Below are 11946 nucleotides of genomic sequence, written 5' to 3'. Positions count from 1 at the left end.
TCATATTATTTTAGATTTTTTTGTTAAATAATATTTTATTGTTATTTTGGTTTGATTTAATTTTATTCATTTTGTTTTTTTTTTTATTTAATATAGCGTTTAATTTTCTTTTTCTTTTTAATATAATATTATTAATTTTTTTTTATATAGATTTTTATTTTATGTATTAATTTTAAAGAATTTACATTAATTATTAAAACAAATATTTCATAGTATTTAATATAAAAAAAACATGATATATATATTTTTTAAAAAAAAGATATATATATATAAATTAATTATTAAAATTAATATATAAATCTTATAATGATTATTTTATATATCAATAATTTGTACTTTATTATTTTTATTTTTGTTATATTATACATATAATTTAATATATTCATTTCGAAAATACTTTATTAACTCAATATTATAAGCATAAAATAAATAATATTATTATTATTTCATATTTTTTCATTTAGGAATTATTCTACTTTTTCAACTTCATCTTTGCTTCCTACAATAATTTCCGATCTCTAATCATATCCTGTAATTTCTAATTCCATCAACGAGTTTTTACCATCACTGCTTTTTCCTCCTGCCATTTCAACTAAATGAGCTAAAGGTGCAACTTCATATAATACCCTATATATTATTTTTAAAAACGAAGCATTTAATTAAAAAAAAAACCTCAATTTAGCATTATGATTTATCGAAGAAATATTTGTAAATACACCTTTTCCTTTAATAAAAATTTGATAAATCTAAAAATTAAAATTTATTTATTTAAAAATAAATATATAATACATCAGGAACCATTCCTCCTGTATACCTTAAAGTATAACCATTATCCATCCAATAATCAATACATTTTTTGTACCCTATATTTTCGCTTGCAGCTCTTAAGTTTCCAGGCGCAAAAATATTTCCTTTTGGTTAAATAACACAAGAAATATGAGTAACATCCCAATATAAGGAATTATCTTATTTTACTTTTTTTTTATTTTATTAATAAAAAAAAAATATTTAATATATATTTTATATTATAAATAATACGTTTTAATTATAGCTCTTCTACCGATTTTAGTTTTTAATTATATATTAAAGCAGTTGTCCTTGGCCCATATAGACAACACCCTGAAATTACTATTTCTTTAACTCTATGTCCGATCAATATTTTTTCATCGTTTTTCCAAACTGCGAAAATTGTTCCTACAGTCCAATTTGTACCTATTATTGAACTTCCATCTAAAGGATCAAAAGTAACAATATATTTGTTTCCTCCTAAATTTACAGGCTTCAAATTTTTTTATTTTAATAAAAAAAATTAAATTTTACTTATGGAGTTTCTTCACTTAAAGCGTATGCTACTACTCCTGTTTTTTTTAATTCGTCAAATATTATTTGATCTGTGTGTGTATCACAGTCTAATTGGATGTCTCCGAAAGTATTTATTTAGCCTGTTTCTTATCTTCCTGTCGTATGATATTTTAAAATATCACTTAATCTTACAAATGAGCATAATAATGCTTCATAGATTTTTTGTAATTCTTCACAATCAGAATATATATTGATTTAATTTTACATTTTTTTTTAATTGATATTTTATAAAATGAATAAATTGAATATCTTATAATTTAAAAATATATATATATTTTATTTTATATTACACATTTTTAATACTGCGTAATATAACACTTTTATTATTAAAATAAATATTTATAAGATTATATATTATTTAATAATATCAAAAAAATATTTAATTAAAAAATAAAAAAATGGAATTATATATAGATTGGATAAGTTAGCCATCACGTGCTATTTATATACTAGCTTTACTTTTAAAAATTCCTCATGTAATAAAATATATTCGACTTTTTAAATTAGAACACAAATCAGAAGGTATAACTAAATTAAATCCTGCTTAGAAAATCCCTTTTGTAAAAGAAGGACATTTTATTTTAAATGAATCTCATTCTATTATGAGATATATGTGTGAAAAAGCCTAGAATTACTAGTTTTACCCAAATGATATTTAAAAAAAAGCTCTAATTAATAGTTATTTAGATTGGCATCATTAAAATACTAGGAAATGTGCAGGATTCCTTTATAATTTGCTTTATGGAAAAATATTATAAATTGAAAATTATTAGGATATAGCTAAAAACTTTAAATAGGAAATGGAAAACGCATTGTAGTTTATTAATGATATCTATTTGAAAAATGGAAAATTCTTTTTTGGTTTTGAAAATTTTAGCTTAGCTGATATTAGTGCCTTTTGTGAAATTATTTAACTTTAACTTGTTAATTATGATTTTTCAAAATATGAAAATATTTCTAAGTGGGTTTAAAATATGTAAAAAATTGAAGAAGTTTAATAAGGACATAAAGCTTTTTATTAAATTGTTTCGAGATAAAATGCTAAATTATGAACTTGTTTTTTTTTATTTTACATTATTATTATAAAAATTTTATATTATTTTTATATATTTTTAAAATTATTCATTTTTATTTATTTTTTATATTTAAAAATTCGAATATACTAAATTATAAATTATTCTATTTTAATCTAAATGAAAATTTAGAGTAGGTTCACTCAATTATAAATAATATAAGATTTACTATTTTATGTATTCTTTAATTATTTGGGTTGGGAGTTGCACTGATAAAATTAAAGAAATATAATTAATGTTCATATCAAGCATGATGGTATAAAAATTATTAGTGGATTCAGATATTATAGAAACCTTAGAGTATACAAATATATTATAGCTAATTTAATAAAAGTTTTTGGTTTATTTGTTAGTTTTTTAAGGTTATAATTGCTTTACTCTATTTTATTTAATTATTTTTATACCTAAAGACAAACAATTATATTAATTATATAAATTTTAATACTTGAAATAATATAAGCTTTTTAAACATATTAATACAGATTTTTTCAATATATATTAGTTTTTTTTTAAATAAAATATAATCAAAAAAATATAATTATTATATATATATATATATATATATATATATATATATATATTTAAATATATATTATTAATAATATAATATTTAAAATATGAATTATTAATAAAAATAAAAATTAATATTAATAATGTTATTTATAAAAAATTACTTCTATATTTAATTATATTAAAAAAAAATTAATACTTATTATTTCACTAACATGCAGATGATCCTGCTGGAATAAATTGAAATTATTAGTGTGGTATATATATAGTAACTGAAAAAATTGTTAGTAGGAGTGGCATAAACCAAAATAGAATATTTCTTTATTTATAATTATCAAAATATATATTTTTTTTGCTTAATAATGTAATTTATTATATAATATTTTTTTAAAACATTATAATATTTTGTTATTAACTTCAACATTATTTTTTTTTTTAAATAAAATTTTTAAAATAAAAATTAATAATTTTTTAAATAAAACTACCATTTTATATTAAAAAATCATTTTTAAATATTATAAATCAACTTAAATATTGATTTTTCAAAAAAATCAAATTTATTTATTAAATTATTACTGTATTTTACAAATTATTGCTTTAAAATTTAAAATTATTAACTTATTTAATTCAAAATAAAATAAAAGAAAACAAAAATTATTTATATTCATATTATAAAAGTCTATTTTGCTAAATAATAAGAATTTTTTTTATAAAAATATTTAAATTAAAAGTGATAAAAATATAATAAGTTAAATTTTAATAAATCTTATAAATATATAATTAAAAATATATATAAATGATTATATAAAAATTATTCAAAATTATTTTTGAAAATCTATAACATATTTTATATATTAAATCACAATTATTTTAATAAAAGTAAATACTTAATATATTACATTATCAATCAGAAATGATACTATTTTAAAACTATCCATAGTTTAATATAGAATATAAAATTATAAAAAATATAAATTTAGTTTATTAAGAAATTATTTGAAATAAAAAATATAAATGATTTTATTAACAAAATATTATTTTAAATACATATATTTTTTTTTATAATCTTATATTAAAATAAATAAATTAAATATTTATAGATTAGTGTTTTTATAAAGTTTGTAATAAAATTTAATATAAGGTTAATTATTTGCCAAAAAGAATACTATCAAATATTTTTAAATACAAAAAATAATCTTAAGTATTGAATTAGATAAAAAAAAATTGGAAAAGAAATAAAAATCTATAGAAGAAGAAATTTTAAAACAACTAAAAAAAATATTAAAAAATAACATATATATAGGATAGCAAAAATTAGATTTTCTTCAGACACATAATAAAAAATAAAAATATATAAATACATATTATATATAATTTTATTTCAAAATATTAAATATAATTTATAAAGAAATAATATTAAAATTCTATTATATTAAATATACTTTTTAATTTTAATTAATAAAATAAAATTAATTAAAATCACATTAAATTTTAATAATTTTTAAAATTTAAGAGAGGATCACAATATACTTTTTAAAAAATAAAAGAATAAAAAGATAATTATTAAAACATTATTATATTATAAAAAAATATAAAACTTTAATTTTAAAATATATAAATTTATAAATAATAAATTAATTAAAATAAAATATAAATATATTTATATATATATAATTATATATATATTTATATATATATTTATATATATATTTATATTACAAATTATATTTATTTAATATAATATATTTTTTTTCAATTTTTATTATTTTAATTTTCTTTATTTTTCATATATAATCCTTTTACATGAACGCATTTAAGTTTTTTGATAATTTATTTTGCTGTCTTTAAATGAATTCCTAAAATTTTATGAAAATCTTCTTTATTATCTATCATATAATATGTTTTTTTTAATTCTTAAATATCTTTAGTTTTTAATTTTGAAATTATTTTTTAATTTTTATAAGTTTTCGCTTATTTAAAAACTTAGGGAATTACAATTTTGTATTTTTTTTCAATTTCTAATATATTTGAAAGAGAAGATTTATCATTTTATTAATTTTAACTCAAATCTTCTATTTTTAAATTAAAAAATTAGTTTGAAATTTAATTATTATTTTATAAAGGTAATTAAAACTCAGTGCTTTTTTATATACATTGTTCTTAAGATATTACTTTAAATTATAAGTAAATTTAATTTTATTAAGTATTTAAATTAAATTGATCTTAAATAGTTTTAATAATATCAAATAAAATATTATTTATTTATTAAAAAGGTTCATATACTAGATTTAAGTTATTATTTATTAAACTTTAGTTTATTTAGTTAATTACGTTCATTAATTCAGCTATTTTTTATAAAGATTAGGCTAATATATTTTATTATTATATTAAAGTATTTTATATGATTTCATATATATAGTTTTTCTATTAATCTAAATAAATTGACATTTTTTTTAATATTTTTATTTTTTTGGAACTTTATGCAATATATTAATTTTTTTTTTATTTAAAATTAAAAATATTCTTCGAAATACCTCTAAAAATTTGACATTTTTATATATTTCTTTTTAATATTTAGTATTAATTTAATTATTATTGGCATATTTTTTTATATTATTAAAAATAGTATTTTTGATTAATAAAAAAAGTCTTAATTTAATTATATTTTAATTTGTTTTTTTATTTTAGTAAAATTAAATATTTATTATAATAAATATAAACTCATTGACTAAAGATTTAATAGAATAATCACTTTTTTTTGTTTTTTTTTGTTTAAAAAAAATACAAATTAAATTAATATTTACAATAATAATTCTAAATATAATTTAATAAATAAATCTAATCAATATATATGAAAATTTAAGGAAAAAATACATCAGCCCAAACTATATTTTCATTAACGAATTCAATGGTAGGAGGTGCCATATTAATACTTCCAATTTAATTTAACTAATGTGGTTATTTATCATGTGTGTTTATCCTAATTTTATAAGGATTTATTGCATATAAAACATGCTATATCCTAATAGATAATTTAAAATTGAAGGAAGCAGATATACAAGATACTATATTAAGAATTTTAGGAATAAAATGGTGGAAATTTTTCCAAATATTAAGCGTAGTGTATTTATTATTAGTAGTTTTATAGTATTTTTTGTTAATAAACAATATGTTTTATAGAATAATAACATTTTTTATGTATAAAACAGGAAATTATAATTATGCACCTATAGAGTCATTCAAATATGACATAATTTCGTTATAAACAGTGGAATATATAACTATAATTCCTTGCGCGTATTTAATATTTATAAAAAACACTAAATTGCTTGTAAATATTTCAGAAAAAGGTGTTTATTCAATATACGCTTATATATTTTTCATTTTTTATGTATTTTTCAGTAATATTAATGATAATAATATTTCTAAAAACTCGGAAAAAATAGTAATTTGGACATGGGATTTAGGAAAAGTTTCAGGAATGGCCGCTATAGCTTTTCAGCACATACTACTATAGGGCCTATTATTAAATAAAATAAGAAATAAGAGAATAATGTAAGAGATCTAAAAAATATCGTTTTTTGTAACATTTATTGTTTATTTTATAATTGGATTTTTCGGAGCTTTAGGTATTTTAGGTATTATATATGCTTTAAAAATATAAATATAAATATATTTATATAAAGGAAGAAATACTCATAGTTAATAAATTTAAAATATAAATGATTATTTTTAAAAAAGTGAAGTATTTTTATTTTTTTTAAATTAATAATATTATAATATTATGTAGATTTCTCCTTTAATTGTATAAATTCTTTATTTAATAAATATTATTACTTGCTTTCCTTTATATTTTAGTATATGCAAAACAAGATTTTTTAATTAATTTACGGTGATTAAAATTATCCGAATTATATGATAAAATTAATAAATGTTCTATTTTTAGGAATGTGTATTTTAATATAAAACCTACCTTAAATAAAATAAGATGACCTTATGAATGCTAATGGGGCGATTACTTGTTTTTTTACAGTTTATTTAATTCCTATAGCTCTTCATTTTAAAGCTTATCATGGTCAAAATGGGTTAATGATTAGATTAAAGAAAAACTTTTCGAAAATAGGACTAATAGATAATTAGGAATTATAATTAGAAAAAATATTATATTAAGGAACACTAAATTAGGAAAAAAATGATTTATTTATTAATTATGAAGCAGATGATTCAGATTAAGAATATTTTTAAAATGAGTAATAGAAAATAATAAATGAATCTTTCAATAAAAAATTAAATTTAGAGTAAAGTTCATAAAGTTATTCGATATTTTTTTATGGGATTATTGGGTCTTTTGGAGTTCTTTCTTTGATTTATGGAATTGGAGCTTTATATGTGTAGTTTTTTAGTTCTTCTAGAGATGTTATTATTAGCGAGAATTGAAAAAAATAAATATATTTATTTGTTTTTTTGTAAATTATTTATTATATTTTTTTTATGTTATTATTATTACTTTATTTCTTTATTTTTTAAAAAAATTTAATTTAATTTAATTTTTTTTTTTTTCTTAAAAAAATAAATATTGAAAAAGTTTTTAAACAATAATATAACAAAAAATGAATAATTCTAAGTAATTATTATTATAAAAGCTTTTGCTTTTAAAATTGATAAAAATATATTTATTTTTTAAGGCAAGATATATTTATTTTTCCAAAAAATGAAATAATTTTTAATTACGTAAATCTAAATTAAATAAATGGGGGTTTGACAATATAAAATCGTTCAAAAGAAAATAAGTTTTTCAGAGTAAATAATAAAAATTATAAATTAAACATTTTTTTAAAGATTTTAGTAACTTCAAAAGAATTTTTCCAAATATACCCGAAAAACGGAGAAATATAACCTTAATAAACAATAAATATTGAAGCAAGTATAATAGCAAAATCTGTAAAAAAAAAACTTAACTTTTAATAACAAATAAAAAAAAGTTTATACTAATTTTTTTTTAAATAAAATCAAAAATTAAAAAAATAAACTAAAAAAAAGAAAACGGAATTAAATATAAGAATGAAAGATAAAATTAAAATTTAATTTTTTTAAAATGATAAATCCGATGTAATTAATATACCAAAATAAAAAAAATAAAATAAAATATAACTTAAGAAAATTTTTAAAAAAAATTATATGATAATAAAATAAATAAATATATATATATATATATATATATATATATATATTTTTTTATAAGATTCTCTATTATGAGTCTATTTTATTAATAAGTTTTTAATTTAATAAATAATAAAATACTATTTTTAATTCACCAAATAATTAAAATATTCTTTTAAGAAATTAATCATTATATTTATCTTAAAATATATCATTAAAAACTTCATAAAATTTTAAATAAAACACAGTTTAAAATGATATTTTTAATAGTCCTATAATTTCTTAAAAAAAGTATTTCTATAATTAATCGAGTTAAGAATATAGTAATTAGAAATATTTAGAATCTTCTGCTTAAATAAATAATAAATAAATTTCTTATTATTAAAGTAAAGGAAGCAGTTCTTTTGGATAAAAAATCATTCAATATATTGATAATGATGATAATAATAGAAATCTTAAGTACATTATTCAAAATTTAAATTAATTATATAAAAATATATATAAAAGTTCATAAAATTAATATTAAGATAAATATTTTCATTTATAAATAAAATATGATAGTTAATAAAAATAAATAAAATAATATTAATAAGACATACAATGTTTAAAATTTGAATTAGAAAATCTTAAATAAAAAGTTTTATTAGAAAATAAAAATAATTAACAAAATAATTAGAATAGTATAAATTTTAATATATATTATATATTTTATTTTATTATTTTATATACATTTAGAATAATAATGTATTTATATTGAACTAAAATATGTTATGATTTTTATTTTTATTGTAATTTTATTTTTTTTAATAATTAAGAAATGATATTAATTATAGTTGATTTTAATAATTTAATTTTGAAAAAAATATTAATTTATTATATAGAATTAATGCCTAAATCGAGTATTTTGAAAAATTACATATACATAAAAATATATATATAAAGTAATAATTATTTTATAAATAAATTAAGATTATTTTTTCTCTTATATAATCTTTACAATTTAAATAATTTTTTTAAAAAATAATTAGTTGTATATTATTTATTATTTAATTCTAATAAAAAATTCCTTATATATTAATTAATTTAAATATTTTTTTTAATATATATATATTTATTTACTAATATAATAAAAAATGAATATAATTTTTTTATTAATTTTTTTTTAAAACCAATATAATTTAAAAAATTTGTAGTTAATCTTTTAAATTTATCTCCTTTCTCAAACTATTAAAAAAACATTAAAAAAACTTTTGCTTCTTATTATTACTGACTGAGATTATAGATTTGTAGATTCAATAATATATGTTAATTATAATAGAATATTATTTCATTAAAATTATGTATAAAAATTATTCTTTCAAAAAAAATATAATATGCCGCTACATAATATTATAGTTCAAATCTTAATTCATATATAAGAAATAACATTATAAAGATTTAATTAATAATATAAATAATACTGTTTTAAATATTAATCAAAAAATTTATATTAGAAATGAATTAAGCATAAATAAAATAATAATTTTATAATAGATAAAAATGATAACCCACAAATTAGAAATTATAATTATAGAAAAAAAAAAGGATTAAAAAACTTTCAAATTTTTTTAAAAAAATTATAAAGATTGAAAAAAATATTAAAAAAAGAAATAATAAAATTAAGTAAATATATTAATAAATTAGTTTAAAATAATGATATTTTTGATGAAATATATAATTATATATATATATATATATATATATATTTTTTCAATATTTATTTTTATTTTTATTTATAATTATTTTCTAATATTTAAAAAATTTATAATTTTTTTTTATTCGGAAAAATAGAATGCTAATTAAATATTATAATATATTTATATAATTAAAAAAACTTTTCAAAATACATTCATTTCAATTTGTTGTTTCTATTAATTAATTATCCAAATACATTAATCTGAACAGTTTATTCACTTTTTTCATCATAATCACACCAAGGTAAATCCGACAAATCACATTCATTGAAAACTGTTCCAGTTTCTTTTGCAACTACACATACACTCAACATAGGCAACCATTCAGTAATTTCTAAATTTCTACAATCAAAAGTTGCTAATACATTTTTTGTTTTATCATTAGAAAGGTCAATTTATTTAATACTTTCTTTAATAATGCTTATATTACCATCTCTTTTGCATGAAGGGCATACAAACTAAAAATTTACTGTATTTCTTCCAGTTTTTTTACTTTCAATTTCATCATTTTCCGAAAAATAAATATCTTTATCATGATCACTATGACATTGAGTACATTTAATTCTAAAATACCACTAACTATTTTCCTAAATATAGATTTTTTCTAAATTTTCGCTCTCTACACTAATTATTAAATCTAAAAACACCATATTTATTATTGATATTTTTTATTTAAAGTAAAAAAAATTAATATATTAAATAGAAACTATATATATATATAAAATAATTAAATAAATATATATATATATAAAAAGAAACTAATATAAATTATATATATATAATAAATAATTCATTATAATTTAATATCAGCTAATAAAACGCCTTCATTTTTTTTATCTAAATTATAAATGACTTAAACCGGATTAATTTTCAACACACAACTACATCCTGAATAAAAAACAAATTTTTATAAATTAAATTCTTCTCCTAAAATTTTTTCGTCTTCTTTAATTTAAATTCTCTCTTCGCTCCCTACTCTATTACAACATAAAAAAGCCCAACTTTTATTGAAATTTATTTCCTTTTTTTAATTAATAATGGTTCTTAATCTCCAAAGCCAATAATTTAATTGACCTTCGATTGAATTTCTATCGTTTCTATTTGGTTCATGATCGTTCCAGGCTGAAAGAAACAAAAGAACGTCAATTTATTATTCTTTACAGAAATCAGAAAGCTCAAATTATTAACAATTTAGAAATTCGTAAGGGTTTATGTCCATACAAATACCTAAGCCAGCTTTAAATGTCTTATTTTCCAAATTTAATAATTCCACGCATTTAAATTCTTGACCTTCTTAAGCCCAGGTTTTATCTGATTCAAAAAGATGTTTTTTTCTATAATTTATAATCAAATTACCATCCCTATCAATTAAATAGGCAGAATTATAATATTTTTAGCTATTATCTGATTATATTTAAATTTCAGGGTAACCCGCGAACACATAAGAAAATAGTCTTTTGGCTAATTATGATAAAAATTTATATTGTTATCCTTATTTTTATTCTTCACAATATGGTTTGATATCTTCTTAATTTTTAAATATATAACCTGTAAAAGCAAGTTCAGGAAACATTATTATATCTAATTAATCATTTTTGTTATATTTAGAAAGTGATAATTCGACTTTTTAAAGATTTTTATTTATATTTTTATATTCAGGAGATAATTAGAACAATAAAACTTTTAAATTAAGTTCACGAGATAATAATATTTATGAAGTTTTTTATTCCATTATTATATTAATTTTATTATAATTTATAAAAATAAAATAATTTAAAAAGCAATATAATAAATTGAAATAATAAAAAGAATAATAATAAATATATATATATATATATATAAAGATATAATTTTTATATATATATATATTTATAAATATATATATATATATTTATTATTTAATTCATAATATTTTTTTATTAAGGTAATAATAATTAATATGTCTGCATTAATTTTTATTATGACAAGTTTAAAATTAAGATTAAAATGACTATTCATTTGTATATTAAATTATTTTTATTATAAATTTATATATAAAATAAATATTAAAAAAAAAGTCAAAATTAAATCTGAAAAATATAATTTTTTTTTATAAAATATATTATATT

The 11946-nt window shown here is 15.6% G+C and overlaps 3 protein-coding genes across 3 annotated transcripts, besides 18 other annotated features; 1 reads left to right on the top strand and 2 right to left on the bottom strand. All coding sequences in view use genetic code 6, as the record gives it.

The window, feature by feature from the left end:
* Nucleotides 1–437: 437 nt before the first annotated feature.
* IMG5_126140 (hypothetical protein) lies at nucleotides 438–1569 on the bottom strand (the record flags this gene model as incomplete). Its single annotated transcript, XM_004032217.1, has 4 exons — nucleotides 438–627; nucleotides 719–974; nucleotides 1039–1279; nucleotides 1321–1569. The coding sequence occupies 4 exons, from the start codon at nucleotides 1567–1569 to the stop codon at nucleotides 447–449; spliced, it is 927 nt and encodes a 308-aa protein (XP_004032265.1). The 3' UTR covers nucleotides 438–446.
* A 142-nt stretch (nucleotides 1570–1711) lies between these two features.
* Nucleotides 1712–1762: a microsatellite.
* A 1203-nt stretch (nucleotides 1763–2965) lies between these two features.
* Nucleotides 2966–3064: a microsatellite.
* Nucleotides 2968–3067: a microsatellite.
* Nucleotides 2978–3028: a microsatellite.
* Nucleotides 3068–3906: 839 nt separating the features above from the next.
* Nucleotides 3907–3991: a microsatellite.
* A 601-nt stretch (nucleotides 3992–4592) lies between these two features.
* Nucleotides 4593–4693: a microsatellite.
* Nucleotides 4595–4661: a microsatellite.
* Nucleotides 4600–4685: a microsatellite.
* Nucleotides 4601–4662: a microsatellite.
* A 1805-nt stretch (nucleotides 4694–6498) lies between the features above and the next one.
* Nucleotides 6499–6864, top strand: IMG5_126130 (hypothetical protein; the record flags this gene model as incomplete). The annotated part of the gene is made up of 2 exons (XM_004032216.1): nucleotides 6499–6583; nucleotides 6692–6864. The coding sequence occupies 2 exons, from the start codon at nucleotides 6499–6501 to the stop codon at nucleotides 6862–6864; spliced, it is 258 nt and encodes an 85-aa protein (XP_004032264.1).
* A 524-nt stretch (nucleotides 6865–7388) lies between these two features.
* Nucleotides 7389–7435: a microsatellite.
* Nucleotides 7436–8142: 707 nt separating this feature from the next.
* Nucleotides 8143–8176: a microsatellite.
* An 860-nt stretch (nucleotides 8177–9036) lies between these two features.
* Nucleotides 9037–9082: a microsatellite.
* A 732-nt stretch (nucleotides 9083–9814) lies between these two features.
* Nucleotides 9815–9850: a microsatellite.
* A 143-nt stretch (nucleotides 9851–9993) lies between these two features.
* On the bottom strand, nucleotides 9994–11506 carry IMG5_126120 (carbon-nitrogen family protein, putative; the record flags this gene model as incomplete). The annotated part of the gene is made up of 2 exons (XM_004032215.1): nucleotides 10841–11506; nucleotides 9994–10196 (listed from the first exon to the last, which is right to left on the bottom strand). Exons 1-2 carry the CDS (start codon nucleotides 11409–11411, stop codon nucleotides 9994–9996), a joined length of 774 nt encoding a protein of 257 aa, XP_004032263.1. The 5' UTR covers nucleotides 11412–11506.
* Nucleotides 10528–10629: a microsatellite.
* An 88-nt stretch (nucleotides 11507–11594) lies between the features above and the next one.
* Nucleotides 11595–11661: a microsatellite.
* Nucleotides 11613–11659: a microsatellite.
* Nucleotides 11659–11729: a microsatellite.
* A 183-nt stretch (nucleotides 11730–11912) lies between these two features.
* Nucleotides 11913–11946: part of a microsatellite that runs on past the window's edge.

Source organism: Ichthyophthirius multifiliis, assembly GCF_000220395.1.
Source record: "Ichthyophthirius multifiliis unplaced genomic scaffold scaff_1120509250995, whole genome shotgun sequence".
Taxonomy (NCBI): Eukaryota; Ciliophora; class Oligohymenophorea; order Hymenostomatida; genus Ichthyophthirius; species Ichthyophthirius multifiliis.
Note: the sequence above shows the minus strand (reverse complement) of the source record. Positions and strands in the feature narration are given on the sequence as shown.